This window comes from Ambystoma mexicanum, chromosome 10 (genome assembly GCF_040938575.1).
Source record: "Ambystoma mexicanum isolate Mex_15411 chromosome 10, UKY_AmexF1_1, whole genome shotgun sequence".
NCBI lineage: Eukaryota > Metazoa > Chordata > Amphibia > Caudata > Ambystomatidae > Ambystoma > Ambystoma mexicanum.
The window spans coordinates 843,712,860-843,731,372 of record NC_090932.1 but is presented as its reverse complement, the minus strand read 5'-3'; the positions used below and the strand labels follow the sequence as shown (position 1 = coordinate 843,731,372).

General features: G+C 46.5%; 1 protein-coding gene across 1 annotated transcript in view; it reads left to right on the top strand.

Moving 5' to 3' along the window:
* The window catches only part of ZBBX (zinc finger B-box domain containing), a 1,294,113-nt gene that overhangs the window by 254,796 nt on the left and 1,020,804 nt on the right, over window positions 1-18,513 (top strand). The window contains exon 6 of the mRNA XM_069618490.1: window positions 6,259-6,368. Coding sequence (XP_069474591.1) covers window positions 6,259-6,368 — 110 coding nt within the window. The remainder of the gene's footprint in view (window positions 1-6,258; window positions 6,369-18,513) is intronic.

Below are 18,513 nucleotides of genomic sequence, written 5' to 3'. Positions count from 1 at the left end.
AGTAGGCAGGGTGGGGAGGCTGCAGGGGCAGCTGCAGCTCCACCCACCCCAGCTCTGAGTCTCCCAGCCAGGACAGTGTCGGTCCAGGTCCATCAAACTGACATTCCCCATGCCAACATCACACTTCTGCCAATGCCTTTACCAAGGCCTATGGTCATTGTGCATTGACACACTCCTACTACCCAGTCCCCCGCGCTTCTGCCCCTACTGACCAGAGCGGCGTAAGCCACTCAGGCTCCGCTCCACCTTTGAAAAAGAGTAAGAAGGGTGCTCTGGCATAACAGGCTGAGACCCCAGACACGGCTACACACTCCGGCACGTCAAGGAAGCCTAGCTTTAATGACCGGGAACTTGATTCACTTGTGACTTATGTGTCGGCACATAGCCACAAAATGTTGGTGACTGCAGGGTGCAAGACCACACCTGGTCAACGTAGGGCGCACTGGCAGACCATTGCAGACCGCATAAGTGCCCTTGGATTTGTGAGGCGCACAGTTGATGATTGCTACAAGCGGTGGAATGACCTGAAACACAGAGCAAAGAACAAGCTGGCCTCAAATCATGCCGCTACTCTGGTGACTGGCGGTGGGTCTCCACAAGAGGACACCAAACTCACTGAACATGAGTCTGTTGCTGGGACCTTCGTCACAGAGGAACAAATCCAAGGTGTGGGAGAACTCCCTGATTACGAGGCATTGTCCGGTGAGTGCCCATGCGTGTGTGTAATCCATGTGTATGTTTTGGGTGACGGGTTCTGATTGAGTGCCAGGTGAGGGTGTGTACTCCTGAGTGTTATGGGTCACCCATTTGCTTCCTCCCATACATTCACGTGCCTTGGATTTGGGTATGACTGTATCCCTTCTGCCCACAGTTGCCAATTACGCCCAGATTAGTGCACTTTACCTTGAACTGTCATCTTGCAACTACATTGGTCAGATTTTGGAAGTGTCCATTCAGGCTGATTGTTTCCACTCTCCCATTTTTAGTACACATTATTCTGCCCTATTGCAACATATGTGATATGCTTCGGTCATTGTTTACAGCCCACACTGGGCCACTACTTTTACCTGATTATGTTAATGATTACACCATTCAGGCCGATGGAGTATTGGGCTGCAGACATTTTTTATTACGGCCTGTTTGCATGTTGAAGATGACAGGTGTTTCCTGTAATGTTAAAGTGACCAACCATTGATCAGCCCACAATGACTGTGTTATTGGACACTGGATGTCTTTCAGTGTGTGGCACATGCATATTTTGCAACACTATTCAACATCAATCTGCGCATCATATCGATGTGACATGGATTTGTGACGGTACTCATTCATTGACATATTGCTGTAGGTTTGTAATTTACCGTGGCTATGCTACATGACATCTGTGTGGTGGCATGTGTCATGTATGTGTATTGGACATGCCACTCACAGCCTGATGTGTGATGCCAGTGCTACCCAACATGCTGCAAATGTGTTGCATATCCATATTGCTCTCCCCAGTGTCTGCCTTTTTGACTCCACTTCCAACTCTTTGACAGTGCATGCATGGCAGGGTTATAGTCATGTTGGACATGTGTAATTCATGTACTGGATCTCTGGCTTGTCATGGCCTATGTGTGTACTATGGTGCTCATGCCTGTTTCCATTTGTTGTCTTTCATGTTTTTGCATGTGATGACACACTTGGTGCTGTTGAGGTTGAAGAGATGGTGCAGACCCAGGAGGAATCTCAGGCACGACTGGGCACCAGTGGGGGACGTGATGTAGTGGTTGGTGAAAACCCAATGTTACTGCAGACCATACTGTCCAGGGGTGCCTCTGGGTGCACCTCCACAGACCTCTATTCAGGTGCTGAGTCGGATGATGAGACTTATGTGCAGTCGTAGGTAAGTGTTTCTGGCAGGGATTCTGTTCTGTCCAACCCACCTGGACCAGGGGTAGAACCCTCTATGGGGGATGTCAGTGTTGGTAGGTCCGCCTTTGGCGGTTACAGATGCAGGGTCACACTCCACAGCATCTGATCCTGTTCTTGGGCCAGCAGATCAGACGGGGAATGCAGTCCTGCAGCCTCAGGCAGTGCCAGCAGAGCAAGGTGCAGATCGCCTTGCCCCAAACAGGTGTGGTGACCGTCGACGCGGTGGCCGTGCGCCACCAGGCAATACTGTATGGGAAAACTCCATGTACGGTATGGCAACCCAACAGGCAGCATCAGTAGAAATGATGGCTCAGGCAATGGAGAGGGTGGCCACTTCCATTATCCCCCCTGAAAGGCAGATGGAGCAACAACAGCAGGCAACAGACTCCATTTGCCAATCACACAGGGAAGACATGTTGGCGTCCAACAGGGACCGACGGGCGGCACTGGAGACTCTGAGCGAATCCATATCAATAGAGTCCCAGGGCCACAGCGAAGCCCTCAGGGTAGAACTCCATAACCTCAGGTAGAGTCTGCTTCAACTTGAGGCTTCGCAAAATGTTAGGGCAGAACAGCAGCTGGAGCAGCTCACACGTTCGCTCTCAGCTGAGCTGCATACAACACGTTAGGAGATTCGGGCATCACGCGAGGCCATGCGTGAAGAAATGCAGGCAACCCGTGATATGCTGCATGGGGATCGCCGCACTTTAATCCTCCAGAATCAGACCTTCCAGACCCGCATGCTTGCTGCCATGGTGGACCATACCAGGGCTTTGCGTGGGCTGCCTCCCATAATGTCACCGGCTTCTGATGCAGCAAGAGGATGAGCAGAGTGACAGCAGTTCTCCCACAATGGCATAGCCGTGCACGCCATAAGCCCAAGGAGGTATTTTTTTTCCCGCAACATCCACCCAGGTGGGTGTTGGTGTGCACCCTGTCCTCAAACCTCCTGGGTGGCCTCCCCCACCCCTCCTTACTCTCACATGGCCATTTTTGATTTTTGATTCTTTTTTTGTTACAGTGTTAACTTGTGTGGCTCCCGTGGGCATCCACTGTATTCCGGCTGGGCACATGAAGGCTTGTCCTGAGTTTGGGTTAGATGCTTGGGTTCTTGAGACACAGACCCCTCCTGCTTCCCATTTCCATGGGCTTGCAAAGGGTGTGACCAAGTGACAGTGAATTACACAGTGACGTTGGGCTCCCATGAGCTGTGTGGGCAGTCTGTAGTCAATACTGTGTAGACATCCCTATCGGATATTGTTGTTGTATTGTACACTGCATGGTGTATTGATATGTGCTTGTGCATCCATGTCTTCCTCCTAATCTGCAGGTTCCTATCTAATGTCTTCAGAAGGCCGTCTACTTTGCAGATGCAGTTCATGTTGTATGCAGTACACTGAGACATTTGTGTGGCAGCAACACTCTACAGTTGTAGGGGGTCGATGTGCTGGCGTATTCAGGTTGTAAGACTACTACTACTACTTGAACTTAGTACTGTCATGTTTTTGCATTTTTCCATGTTGTGTTGGTGGTAAGTATTTGGTAATGTGTGCTGTTAGTTATACATTACTGGGAGCATATTGTGTGTGGGGAGTTTCCATTAGGGACAGTGTACTTTGTGACACTTGTGTCAGGTCTTGTGCATTGCTTTTTTTGTGCTTTCACATTGCATGACATGCCATGGTGTGTTTGGTGGTGGAGCTGGGGAGGGGTTGGGTGACATGGCGCTGTTCTCATGTTGTATTTAGCAAGGGGGTAATGAATTTAGCAGCATAGATATGTCTTTTGATGACACAGCATTGGTGGTGTTTGGGTAGGTAGGGATGCACATAATGTAACACTTCCAGGTGACCAATCTCAGGATGGTATGGTTGTGACAGTTGAGTGTCCCTTATGTCATCATCATTGATTGTCTTCTGGTATGTGCCAGGGCTGTGTGCACTCCACAGGGGTTTGATTTTAGGTGAAGTAATTAGCCACCAGCTGCGTACGGGCTGCTTCACCACATGCCCTTCCCCTCCCATGCGCAGCAGGCGTGCATGTGGTTGGGGATGTGGGGGCACCACCATGTCCACCGGCAGGCCCCGGCGTGTTGCAACATTGTGCAGGACCCATGCTGCCACTATGATCCTGCACACTACTGGGGGAGTGTATAACAGCTGCCCACCAGAGCGGTCAAGGGAGCGAAAACGTGACTTGAGCACTCCGAATGTGCGCTCCACTATGCCCCGGGTTACAATATGGGCTGTGTTGTATCTTACCTTGGTTGGCGTGGTGGGGTTCCGAATTGGCGTCATCATGTGGGTGCTCAGAGGGTAGGCACTGTCCTCTGGTGAGGTGGTGATGGGTATCATTAGTGGGGTTGTGACATTACTCAGTATCTGACATGCATGCATGTGCAGTGGCATTTATACTCGCCAAGCAGCCCAGCTTCTAGGTCCCGGTTTAGGGTTGACATTCTGTAAATGAAACTGTCGTGGGTGGACCCTGGATAGTTGGCATATACTGAGGTGATGATTCCCTTGGCATCACATACTACCTGCACGTTGATGGAATGCCAGTGTTTGCAGTTTCTATAGATGTGCTCTGATGCCCTGGGGGGACGTAGAGCCACATGGGTGCAGTCAATGGCACCTAGCACTTAGGGGAATTGTGCCACCCCATAGAAATCCTGGACGGCAGCCTGCCTTTTTGCAGGTGTTCTGGGCAGGTATATGTGCCTGCGGACTGATGGGCGTGCAGTCATGATGGCCAACACCTGGTGTAGGCAGCGTGACTGCGTGGCCTGTGACACCCCCCCCCCCCCTGTAGCACTTGTCCGCTGAAATGATCCAGTGGCCAAGAAGTGCAGTACATTGAGGACCTTCTCCAGGGGGCTGAGTGCTTGGGAGCACAGGGTGGGTGATGTGAGGTCATCCTCCCACTCACTCACCAGGTCGAGTATTATGTGAGGTGGAAGCCTGTACCTCCCATACACCTGGTCATCAGGCATCCCAAAAAGGCTGGTTCTGGGTGTAAAAATTCTGGGCCTGACTATCCTCCTACTCCTCCTGCGGTATCCCACGACCACTGCTGCTAGGAATGGTATATTCATCTTGGCGTCTGTGCTTGTTTGTTGTTTGCGCGCACTTTTATGCTGCGCGCTTCCACGTATGGCTGCTTCCTGCTGGCGTATGTGTTTCCGGATTAGCGCGTCTTTTTTGGCGCACGCATTAGCCCTGTTCGATTTCATGAATACGTGTTGTAGATGGGCGTGTGGGCGTTCCGCGCATTTGCCTCCTGAAGGCGGCCAAGAAGGGTACTACCAGATCACAATCCACTAGTAATGGCTTGAAAAAGGAAATGACCCATGAGAGTGTGACCAGTTTGGCAGAATCTGGGGTTTCGGGAGACTCCTGCAGGAAATACTTGGTGCCGATAGAGGCCTTTTTGAATGAATGGGATAAGGTAGTGTCAGTGGTGAGCCTTTTAGAGAAAAGGCATTTTCCCTCTGAGAAGGAGACCCCACAGTGCCTGGGACCTAAGCTTTGTTTTCGACGGCACTTGTGCAAAAACCATTTGAGTCATTTGCAACAACAGACTTGTAGTGGGTGACTTGTAAACCTTTTTTCTAGTAACAATTACTTCCTGAAGCATTATCTTTAAATTACAGGCATTATGTGTGGGACACCCAGATATCATATTCCACAAAGACATGGTTGTTCTTAGAAGGAATCCCAGGTTTTCACCCACATTCGTGTGCAGCCTTCACATCAATGAAGGTATTTCACTATGTTTTCTTTCGCTAGCCAACCGCTGAGGCAGGAAAGAACCTGCACACTCTTGACGTGGCAAGTGCACTGGCTATCGAAATGAACAAAAGAAATAGCACAGTCAGCACATTTATTTCTGACTTTTGGTCACAGTGTTAAAAACTTCAATAGCCAAATGGATGCCTCACCTTAGTGACATTGGTACTCTTCCTCCATAGTGCTCGCTCCTGCATATGCCACCCTGCCTTCCCCACTAAAATGTTGCCAAGTGCAACATGATAAAGGGGCTGATGGTTGGCGGGGCACGCAGAGGATGTACCTCACGGGGCGTGCATATGGCACGCACATGCATGAAACAAAGAGAACAATCTAAATGATTGCTGCTTTGCATCTCGGTCTGGTCCCATCCCCTATTCCATGGTGACGTCCCAAGAGTATGGAGTAAAAGGGACAATGAACTAAGAGTATCAGTGTCACTATGGTGAGTAACTTTCCATGTCTAGTCTATATCACATAAGCAGTCAATTAACATGTCTTTATTTTTCCATTTTATACTTTTGTTCCTTCATTTTCTTTTCTGCTGTCTTGTTTACAGAAACAGGGAAGCAGCCTGCTGGTCTGAAACCTTCATTTATGGCTTCAATAGAAAAACCAAAAACTAAGGGAAAGGCATGTGGACAATGTGAAAATAGAAATGCCGTTTTGGTGAGTTGTATGATGCGAGCACAGTCTTCTACATTTTTAAATTGTCATCGCTGTTTGACTTTGTGTGTGTTGGTATCCTGTTCATATTTTTTTTTCAGCAAAACTAGTTATAGCTAAAATTTCCAAACTTGCACAAACAGCATATTTGTAGATACTAAGACACAAAGGGGGGGGGGTCATTCTAAGTTTGTCGGCCCATTAAAATGCCCGGTAATTCCAGCATCAGCAATTTTACTGGACCGGCAAACTACAAGATGGAGCGTAGAAGTGCACGTTTGTAAGCAGGAAGTCTGATTTAAAGAGCAGAGCAAGAGTTAAGATGAGAAGTAACACGCAATTTTGTAGCATAAAAAGAAAGAAAAGAAAAGAACAAGTTTTGAGTTCAAAAGAAATGTTAGAAATATGAAGAGAAAAAAGGAAAATCAAAGATAACACCCAGATTGCAAGTAGGAGAAGGAGTGAGAGAAAGGGGGGGGTGTACTGGGAGTAAGTGGAGAAGCAATAGTTGAGACAGGACAGATCCGAACCTTAGTTTTGGAAACATTGAGATGAAGAAAATGAGAACGTGTCTAAGATTGAATAGTAAGCAAACTGCCAGGTATTGTCTGAAAAAGAGAAGGAAAAAAAGTTTTTTTTTTTTCATTTATTTTTTATACGGTTTATATAAACCTTTAATAACTTTTACAAACACATAACAAGACAACATGAATCATGTGTCAGTTTACATCTTATCGCAAGTTCCTCCCAACTTCCTCCTCCCTCCATCATCCGATTCGCCCTGCTCTCCTTCTGGCCGTTTCTTGTTTGTTAAGCGGCATCAACCAGACTTAGACGCTCTTCGATTATTCTTAAGAAGAGGGTCAGAGGGATTAACAATTTGAAATCCGTTCCATTGAACATGTGGCTCCACCAGTCATCCGCATCCAATGAAGGGTGTTTATCCCGCCAGGTGCCCAGATGTAAAGTTCTTTCATTGCGGAAATTAGTACAAAACAGAACCAGATGCTTCAATGTTTCCGGTTTACTTGTACAAAATCTGGAAATGAGATTCATGTTACTGTTCCCTTTCCACCTCTGTATTCGCTCTTTAGTTTTGAATAAATTCATGCAAAATAACATAAAACGTCTACGTGCCTCAGGGTCTGGAAAAAGACTGGTGTAGCGTTGTGCCGTGGCAAATGCACGAGCTTCGGCTGGGACGTCTATCATCAGTTTCGCTGCTGATCTTTCTACGCATGTTCGCTCCCAATCAATACGCCATATTTTTGTTTTTGCGGCGGTCGGGTTTTCATGTAATGTGAGTATCTTAATGTCGAATTCAGTTAATAGGCTCTCACATCTCTGCATCCACATGGACACTAGATTCTGACCGTTTTCCGATGCACTGTGGAGAATTTCAAACTGCGGAATGTTTTCTTGTACTCTGGTCTTACGGAACAAGGATAGTAGATTCCAAGTGATTCTAGCCTGAAGTGAAATGAGAGAAAGTTCATATCTGATACAAGCCGTCTTCGTTCCTCTTGGGAGTCCCAAAACTTTCGTCCAGAATTGATTCTCTAATGAAGACCATAGTTCGTGTGTGCACCCCAGCGCATTTTCGGCCCCTTAGATCAATACTGGAATGACCTTCTGTTGATAAAACAGCCTTAAAGGTTCAAGAGAGAACTTCCCGAATTTCTTTCTTTTTCATGATTACTGCTTGGCTGGATAGTTGGACGTATTTCCTCTTCGTGTCCGTTATCCAGGAACCATCATTAATGCAGGAACTTAGTGTCATTCCCAAGTATTTCAAACTTTTCGATTTCTTTAGAGGAATTCCATCCAAAGTCCAACTGCACTTTTTACTTGATTTCAAGGAACCTCCTTTCAAGTTCTTAAATACTAGGATTTCACTTTTGTTTGAGTTAATCAACAGCCAATTCTTTTTTACATAGCTCTAGACGGCATCTAGTTTTCTTTGTAGTCCAATAGGCGTTAAGTCCATCACAACAAGATCATCGGCATAGAGCAACCAACTTATGTGAGATCCATTTATTTTCGGCGGAAAAGAACGTATTGCGCCTATTGAGGTGCCAATATCCGCTATAAACAGGCTATAGATGGCTGCTGCAAGCAGGCAACCCTGCTTTACACTATTGCTTGTAGCTATTGCCGATGATAGCCTTCCGGCTTGGTCCAACCGAATCTTGATCGATGTACCCGTATGTAGTTCTTGAATTGCAGATACAAGTTCTTCCGGGCAACCCCACTGCCACAATTTTGTCCACAAGAGGACACGGTCAACAGTGTCGAATGCGCTCGAGAAATCTATGAATGCTACAAATACTGCAGTGTTGGTTTTTATAGCCTTCATCTTTGCCAAGTTTAGTAGGAGTAAATTTGGAGAACAGCCCACTTGTTTGACAAAGCTTGCCTGTCTGACATCGACGTGACCTGATTCTGATGCCCATTTGACCAATTTTTGCTGGAGGGTGGTAGCATAGACTTTACCCAGGACGTCTAGCAATGCCACTGGTCGATAGTTTTTTGGGTTTGACCTATCCCTTCTTTTGAAAATTGGCACAATGATCGCCGTTTTCCAAGATTTGGGAGAGTTACCCAAAGTGTTTATTATTTCGAATAATACGGCGCATATCTCAGCCCAGATCTCGGGATGTTGTTTTATGGTGTAATTCGCTAGACCATCCGGGCCGGAAGCTCTTGAATTATTGGCCCTTTTAATTATGTCCACGATCTCATCTTTCCAATATGTCAGACTTCTAGGTGGAAATATTATTTTTGCCTCGTCGTACGCAAGTGTAGTTCCCATGTAAAGGTCTTCAAAGTGGGACGTCCACGCTGTTTCAGTTACCAAACACGTTTGCAGCAACTTTTGCGGTGCCTGCATGTTGTTTGTTATCCTCCAACTCTCTTGTGTTCTTATTCTTTAGGATGGATAGCATTATCTCGGCATCATTTTGCAAAGTCATGTGTATGTGGGACTTTAGCCAGTTTTTGTAAGACTTCTTCGCTGTTTTAATTTGCAGCTTTCTAATATTCAGGGCTGATGGTATAGCCTGTCAAATAGCCAGTCGCAACTTCCATTTCTTTTTCTGAATTTCAGGATCGAACCAATGTTTTCGAACCAAATTAGGTTTTTTCAATCTGGAATACTTTATCTTGAATTGGAACAAAAGCTGGTCATATTCCAGTTCGGTACTGTCCTGACAGTAAGCTGTTGATATCTGAGACCTCGTATTCTTCGAGGCGCAGTCTTACCCTGTTAGCTACTGCTGAGATAGTGTGTTTCCATTTCAGGGGGGCATCCTTTGACGCAGTAAGGAGTTTCGTTATTAACATGTTGTGATCACTGTTTGTTTGGCTCTTGATTTCAAATGATTTTATTCTGGCATGTAGATCAGTTGATACAAAAACGTAATCGATTGTTGATGTTTGGTCGTCCCGCCGCCATGTCTGGGCAGGAGGTATGTCCCCAATCGTGTTTCCGTTCAACATTTGCAGTTGTCTGGTTTCCATTTCTTCAAGCCAGTCATTGGCAATCGCCTTTTTTCCTTCAGTTGCCAATTTAAAGAAGTCCACGTTCAGGTCCCCACATATCAGGATGTTCGCCCTTTCCCTCCCTTCAAGAAGGGTATCAAGAATTTCTGCAATTTTCTCTATAAACTCGCATTTGCCTACTTTCTGATGGTTCCAGTGGACGGTTAGAAGTGTTATTTCGTCGTCGGGCTTGCATCCCAAATTCCCGTTTATAATAGTCGTTTCCTGAATAAATGATGAGTGGTTGTAGGACTTCAAAATCCTAAAGCCCGAGGCCCTGTTTACCATTGTTAACAACCCTGCCATGGGGCGCCCTTTTTGCCAGTTTTACTGCTGAATTCATGGCCACTTCAAAGTTGGTTGCTAATGGCATTTCGGTTAGCCATGTCTCCTGCAGACATGCAACTTCAAAACCCTGCAGCCAGTTTGTGTTGAAAAGATGTATAAATCCTTGCGTGTTCCAGGAGGCCTCTGAACACACATTTAAGTTTGACTCTTCCTGGCATTATTGTTGATCTTTTGTATTAAGCGCTGCGGCAAGCCAGCCCCAATCATCATTTTCCTTGCCTAGATTGGTGAAATTATGCATTTCAGATACCGACGATTGAGACTCTTGATTTCCACTTATGGTGATTCTGATCTCTGTTTCGGGTGCTTCCGATACTTTCGTGTCGTTCGTCATCTTGAGATTGAAGTTTGAGACCTTTTTTCTGTTGTCTTCACATGTTAAGTTCGAGCACTGACTGCTGGCCCTTGGCCTTCCTTCAGTCATTTTAATTTGCTAGTGTTCTTTTTTTGTTCAGAAAGCGCAACTCAGTATTCTGGTATAGACAACTTAGCGCTTCGTCATCGTCTCGTAAGGTCAATGAATCGTGTCCCTGGCTGGCGCAATCCACAGTGTAAACTTCAAATCCCAATGAAAATAGCGCAACATTTGCCTTGATAATTGTATTCGCTATCAATGAAGATCCGACATGTAAAATTATTTTGTCGTTTCTTTTTTCATTGGGGAATTCGACAATTATTATGTCTTTAGATGTGATGGCTCGTAAGTTTGGGATCAAGTCAAATAGTCTGGTGATGTTTGCTCGGTTTAGGATCAACCTATCCGAGTCGATCCTCTCAATCATCACCTTTAAAATCTTGTTCCATTTTGTTCTCTCGTTTGGCCTTACCTTTGTGTCTCCCATGGGAGACCACTAGTGGGGCCGTATGAGTGATGGTTAAAGGATCGTTTGTTTTCTCCTCAGATGTTCTGTTCACACCTACCACAGCTCTTTGATTGTCTTCGAAGTTTAATTTCTCGTCACATTTCGTGGTGATTCTGAAGTTCTCTCTTTCACCTTTTTGTGCAACTTTTAGTCTAGTGCATAGGTTAATCCTTTTTTCGTATAGGGTCACAAACGGCGGACTTCTCAGGTTTTTATGGCCTGCTTCTGGATTTGCGTGTTCATTAGCAAGATGACATATTCTTAGAGACTTTAAAGTCCCCGTCTGTAAAGAAGCAGCCGCCTCTGTGGTGTGATCCCTAGAACCCAAACCTGTCGGAATTTCCATTGCTGTTTCCACAGGACGATCATTAGATAAGTTCTTTTGTGTGTCTAGAGTTGATTTGGTGGGGCTTTTATCGTGTCGTTTTATGACCTCCACTTCCTCCGTGTCATCATAGGTAGACATATTCAAAAGCTCTTCAGGAATTTCAATCGTTGGATTAACAGCCACTATCTCTGGGTGGAAGCTATCCACTTCCATAGTCTGCTCGGGTCTATGGGTGTTTTCTTTTAGTTTGGGTTCCCCTAAGTCTTTTGTTACTATTTGAACAAAATTTACGTTCCTCAAAAATGTTCTTGCTCCTGTATTTTTGTTAATTCTTTTAATCAGTTGCTTCTTTGGTTTTTTGATTGTCTTTGTAGGTTTAGTTTTGGTTTCACTTGATGTCACGGAATTTGCAGGACTACCTCCAAAGATCGAGAATACATTTGGTTTCTCCACGCCTTTACTAACAATTGGCGTGTCTTCATCCTTACTTGTTTGAAGCGCTGTGTTTGAAGTTGTTGGCTTTTGGTTTACAAAGCCCAAATTTTTCTTACAGGCCCTCGCCTGTTCAAAGGCAGTATTGAAAGAGATGTCGACAATTTTTTCAACCTCGTGTGTGATGTTTTGATCCTGTCCACTTGTATTTACCACAGCATCAGCTGGTTTCGATGTGTGTTGTAGCTGTTTGATTCATTAGCACAGTGAGGACCTGTATGAGTTAATCCTTCATATTTAAATAGAGCCAGTACCTCTCTGGCAACTTAGGCTAAGAGTTTTTTGTCTAAGGAGTCATTTCTCTTTTGTTCGCTTAAAGCTCTAAGCGAAGTGTCTAGTCCTTTTAACCCTTCATTGATGTTACAGGAAGATTGGTTGGATATTAAGTCCAGATGGGCAACTTTAGTGTTCAATAGGGCCATCAAGGTTGAAGCATCCTTTAGTGAATCATTCAAATTTTCATAGAGCTTCATGAAAGGGGCCATGGTGATCGCACGTGAGGACATTATAATGGCTTGTAGATCTATTTTCAGGCCAGCGTCACAGCCGTCAATGGTCCTGGCCTTAGAGTTCCGCTTCTTCACTTTTCTTTGTTTGGAAGGTCTTCCCCTCCTTATTTTGGGGAAAGGGCGTTCCATAAGAGACGAGTCAGATGGATCACAACTGACCGATGAGTTTGAACAGCTGCTTGGCTGTAGGTTTTGCGTATTCATTGGTATTACCTCCGGTTCATGCCATTTCACGTTGACAGCTCTTTTCTGTGAATTCATTTGATGAAATGACAAGTCCTCCAGCGCAGCCGCACTTGTCTCCTCGGTAGGAACAGCAAAAGCCTGCTTTGCACGTTTGTAATGGACATTTGCCCAGATATCCTCATTTGGCTCAATTAATTGAGTGTTCTGCTGTTTTAGGGCTACTTTCTGCATTTGTGGTGTTTTATCTTGCAAATTATTGCCCTCTTTCGATTTGTTGTTGCATATTCTATTCAATGCAATCATGTTATTCAGTATATTATTAACTACATCTATGGAGTCACGGCGCTCGTCATTTTTTAAATCAGCCTGCTCCTCTGTTGTTGGTATTTTTGTTTGACCATCCGGAGTACAAAAATCATGTGGGTTGCATGCAAAAGAACATGCAGTTGGTCGGTCACACAGTAGCGTTCCCCCTCTCTCGGCTGCTTGCAGTGTCACTACAGTGAAGTCGGCATCTCTAATCATCATTGGCACTTGCCCTGACGCGAGCGGAGGGGCCCACTCCCCCAAGCTCACAGGCACGCCTCTCTCGCCATCCGAACGGCTCAAGCGTCCATCAGAGGCTGCGCCGCGTCCATGCGTGCCGTCATTCATGCGCGCCGTCATTCCTGCGCGGCGACTCCTGCAGGACTCCACCGGCTCCGGCTCCTTCTCCACAAACTATGCCAGTCCATGCCAAGCGTCCAGAGTGGACCTGACGCCCAATCTCTCGTCGCGCGTCCAGCGCGGATCCCTGCTCACCCTGCGCGGCAGCCGCGCCTTCCCGAACATGCAACATCTCGAGTAAGTTGTCTCTCGCATTGGGCTCGTTCTCATCAGATAGTGTTGAGCTCTGTCGAGGCCCTCTCCCATTCGTCCCGTCCTCACCCTCCTCACCAAAGCTGAGGTCCGTGTGGCATGGGGTGTGACAAAAAGATTGTTCACTGTCGGGATTACATGCTTTAGAGGGCATCGAGCTCTTGGCGATTTCATCGTTTGCTTTCACAGCTTAACGTTCTATGTTCGTGTCCATGTTCATGCTCATGGAGTGCCTCTGAACAAGCCCCCATTGCATCATTGTTAGTAGATTTATTAGTGCGAGTGTTAATAATAGTGTTGTTATCGTCCCCACCCTCCCCCTCACATAGCTCCTCAGTAGTTTATGAGCATGTGTAAAAGCGACTCGCTTTCCTTGGACCGTGCAGGTTTACCTCACTGCTAGCATTACTGTCTGCAACAGTTTCCTCCTTAACACGTTTATTCTGCGCACGTGTTTTTGATGTTCTTGATGCGGGAGTAGCCATAGGTTGTCTGCGCTGCCACCACTCGCCAAACAGTCTAACAGCAGTTTTCCAGCCCTTTCAGCACAGGGTTTACAGCCACAAGGGCGGTAGAGGTGGCCTTTTAAGGTCAGCTGAAAAGCAGATCTTGTTTCCTTAAAGGCACACGCACCTCTCTCCAGTATCCACGGGGTCCGAGTCTCCTCTTCACTAGCCACAGTCTAACAGCAGTTTTCCAGCCCTTTCAGCACAGGGCTTACAGCCACAAGGGCGGTAGAGGCGGCCTTTTAAGGTCAGCTGAACAGCAGATCTTGTTTCCTTAAAGGTACACGCACCTCTCTCCAGTATCCACGGGGTCTGAGTCTCCTTCACTCGCCACAGCCTAACAGCAGTTTTCCAGCCCTTTCAGCACAGGGCTTACAGCCACAAGGGCGATAGAGGCGGCCTTTTAAGGTCAGCTGAACAGCAGATCTTGTTTCCTTAAAGGCACAGGCACCTCTTTCCAGTATCCATGGGGTCTGAGTCTCCTCTTCACTCGCCACAGCCTAACAGCAGTTTTCCAGCCCTTTCAGCACAGGGTTTACAGCCACAAGGGCGGTAGAGGCGGCCTTTTAAGGTCAGCTGAACAGCAGATCTTGTTTCCTTAAAGGCACACGCACCCCTCTCCAGTATCCACGGGGTCTGAGTCTCCTCTTCACTCGCCACAGCCTAACAGCAGTTTTCCAGCCCTTTCAGCACAGGGCTTACAGCCACAAGGGCGGTAGAGGCGGCCTTTTAAGGTCAGCTGAACAGCAGATCTTGTTTCCTTAAAGGCACACGCACCCCTCTCCAGTATCCACGGGGTCTGAGTCTCCTCTCGACTTGCCACAGCCTAACAGCAGTTTTCCAGCCCTTTCAGCACAGGGCTTACAGCCACAAGGGCGGTAGAGGCGGCCTTTTAAGGTCAGCTGAACAGCAGATCTTGTTTCCTTAAAGGCACACGCACCTCTCTCCAGTATCCACGGGGTCTCAGTCTCCTCTTCACTCGCCACAGCCTAACAGCAGTTTTCCAGCCCTTTCAGCACAGGGCGTGCAGCACCAAGGGCGGTAGAGGCGGCCTTTTAAGGCCAGCTGGACAGCAGATCTTGTTTCCTTAAAGGCACACGCACCTCTCTCCAGTATCCACAGGGTCTGAGTCTCCTCTTCACTCGCCACAGCCTAACAGCAGTTTTCCAGCCCTTTCAGCACAGGGCTTACAGCCATAAGGGCGGTAGGGGCGGCCTTTTAAGGTCAGCTGAACAGCAGATCTTGTTTCCTTAAAGGCACACGCACCTCTCTCCAGTATCCACGGGGTCTGAGTCTCCTCTTCACTCGCCACAGCCTAATAGCAGTTTTCCAGCCCTTTTAGCACAGGTCTTACAGCCACAAGGGCGGTAGGGGCGGCCTTTTAAGGTCAGCTGAACAGCAGATCTTGTTTCCTTAAAGGCACACGCACCTCTCTCCAGTATCCACGGGTCTGAGTCTCCTCTTCACTCTTCACGCGCCACAGCCTAATAGCAGTTTTTTTCCAGCCCTTTTAGCACAGGGCTTACAGCCACAAGGGCGGTAGGGGCGGCCTTTTAAGGTCAGCTGAACAGCAGGTCTTGTTTCCTTAAAGGCACACGCACCTCTCTCCAGTATCCACGGGGTCTGAGTCTCCTCTTCACTCTTCACGCGCCACAGCCTAATAGCAGTTTTTTTCCAGCCCTTTTAGCACAGGGCTTACAGCCACAAGGGCGGTAGGGGCGGCCTTTTAAGGTCAGCTGAACAGCAGGTCTTGTTTCCTTAAAGGCACACGCACCTCTCTCCAGTATCCACGGGGTCTGAGTCTCCTCTTCACTCTTCACTCGCCACAGCCTAACAGCAGTTTTCCAGCCCTTTCAGCACAGGGCTTACAAAAGATTTGGGAGTTGTCTGTATGGAAATGGCAGGAAAGATCATAAAAGATTGAAGAAAGAGGAATTCTCTGTTTAGCTGGTAATAGTATCTTGACTGGTTTTGTTTTGTTAGAGGGGTTCACTAAAGAAAAGCATGCCCTGAACGTCTTTTGAAACAAACTTTCTTCTTTGAATATGTAGTGCAGGAGCATCATTAGTGAAATACTGCCATGAGTACCTGTTCAAGTAGATCAGACTGCTACACATTTAGTTTATTTTGTGAAGAGTGGCCATGATTTACTGCACCACCATAGATGGAACCTTTGGTCTTTTATTTAATTAAACAAACCCTTTCTTTGGTTTATTATCCAGATCCTGTGGTGACTAGTGTATTCATTCGTACATTTTTTGTAATGTTAAAGTGGCTTACTTGGGGGTCAAACTCAAGGCTTTCTTTACTAACGTGAAGAAAATGCATATTCCCTATCCCAAATAAAATACTCGGTAGTCTTAGTTTAAACATTAGAATCTGGAGAGGGTCAGGAGGTGTAGCGGCCTCCCAGCCAATCAGGAGGCTCCGAGTGGGATCTTTACCACAGAGTAAAGCCCCTGTTCCAAGCCTCCTCAGAGAGGGAGGTCACCATCTTCCCTCACCAGTAATGAAGTAAGTGCGCTCCTGTGCCCTCATCCCCTCCTTCCTCCACCCTCCAAATCCAATTTCCATCCCCAGAACCCGCCCCCACCCCATCACCACTTACCTTACGCACCTCTGTCCCTCGACGGCTGATCTCCTTCCCAGAAATGACTGTTTCTCAACGTGAGAAAAAAACACTATTAGTACCCTGGTACAACGTGCCAGGGTACTAAAAGCAATATAACCCTTGTAGGAGGGGAATTACCGGGAAGCTATTGTCCAGGGACTCACGGTAAAGCCCTCCCTTTCCTCAGGTTTCTAACTTCAGCCCTCCCTGCTCGGGTTATATTGCTTAAACAGGCAAAATAATGTTTTAGTTGGGCTTACATGGATTCGTAGATGCATGCAGTACATTGGGCCATCCCAAAGGTGAGTAACAGTTTCTTTTTCTGGCATGGACCTGTACCAGCACACCATGTTGTAAACCCCTGCACTTTGATTCGGATATGCATCAGCCATGGAATCTTTAGTTAATAATCTGTCGTTAATTATGGAATGCGTGGGTGTGACTCTTACTATTTGTCCTCAAAGCTGCTTACAATAATAAAGAACGCCACATAGATAGGCTGTACATGTTTCTAGATGTGTATGTCAGGTCTTGCAGACATCCTAACACAGTACACATTTTTGGGGGATGATTTGTCAATTTGAGATGGTAGCATTTAGGGTTTGGGGAAAAAAGGTTCAGGTCTGGTGGGTGTTGTGTGAAAAGTTCTTTACCTGAGAAGGATCTTAACTGTTTCTCCAATTTAGACCGTCCCCAATCCAAAACGGAGGAAGAGTATTCAGTCAGAGGTTGGCCAATGGTGGTTTAGAATGTAGAAGGCATTTTAAACTGCTGTTCATCCTAGCCTTTCAAGGGACAGGTCCAGTTTTAGAGAGACTGTTCAGAGGAGTTTATAACTTCAGAGTAATTACCCAGTTGAATTCCACAGAACCTAAAGGTACTTTGCTGAAGAAAATTCCAGTGCCAAAGAAGAATATAAGTGACGGTGTGGGACAAGAAGACAAACGATGGGTGCTCTGTGTAAGCAAGTTTAATAATGCTTTCATGTCAGTTGGTTATTATTAGATTAGGCATGCCAACTTGATTAAGTTAAAGCAGAAAACAATATTTGAATATCATCATAGCAAACTGCAACGTTACGGTGTCTGCAATCCCTCACCGGCAGCATAGCTCATTGCGCGAGAGGTACAGTCGATTACTTGAGTGTGTTCTCAGACAAGGTTGTTTGGCAAACCTTGCTTGCTGGAGGCGCTGGTGGTTGGTTTCAACCATTGGTTATAACCATGACATTCTTGATTGATGAAAGTAAAGGAGCCACTCTTAAATTGTTGTCATCGATGAGGGTTTAATGTAATGACACAAAAATTCGAGGGCCTAGCAGAGTGCTAAGTCATGTGAGAGGGGAATCGAAGTGGAAGCCAGTGTGTGGCATTCTCTTATCAGATGCTGAGAAACAGTGGTCCAATGCACAGAATATATAGAAAATGTTAGGAGTATAATGCACAATATGAGTACCATGACAAGGTCAGTTGCAAGGGGGGGACATGGTACTTGTCAACCAATATGTTACTTGAAGTAACGGTGGAGGGAGCCAGTGTGTGGTACGTTCTCTTAAATGCTGAGACACATACCAGTCCAGACATAGATTGTGTTGGAATTTTTGGGAGTATAATGTACAATACAAGTGACAATGGCAGGGTCATGTGTGAGGGGGGGCCACAGTACTGTCAGCCAATAATTCTGTGCTGAAAGATATGGGTCTCAAGTGAGCCTCCATGCCCTAGTGCATGCAATTTAAGGACAGCTTGTTGGCCAGGTGATACAATTGTACCTGGTGAAGGTGGTCACTCTCCACGAACAATTAGAAACTCAGAATAAAGGACACATCCCAGTAGGGAATGAGACAAGGCTTTATGTAAAATTCATCATCCAGAGAACTCTGCTGCCTTGAGAGCGCTCTGGCAAAC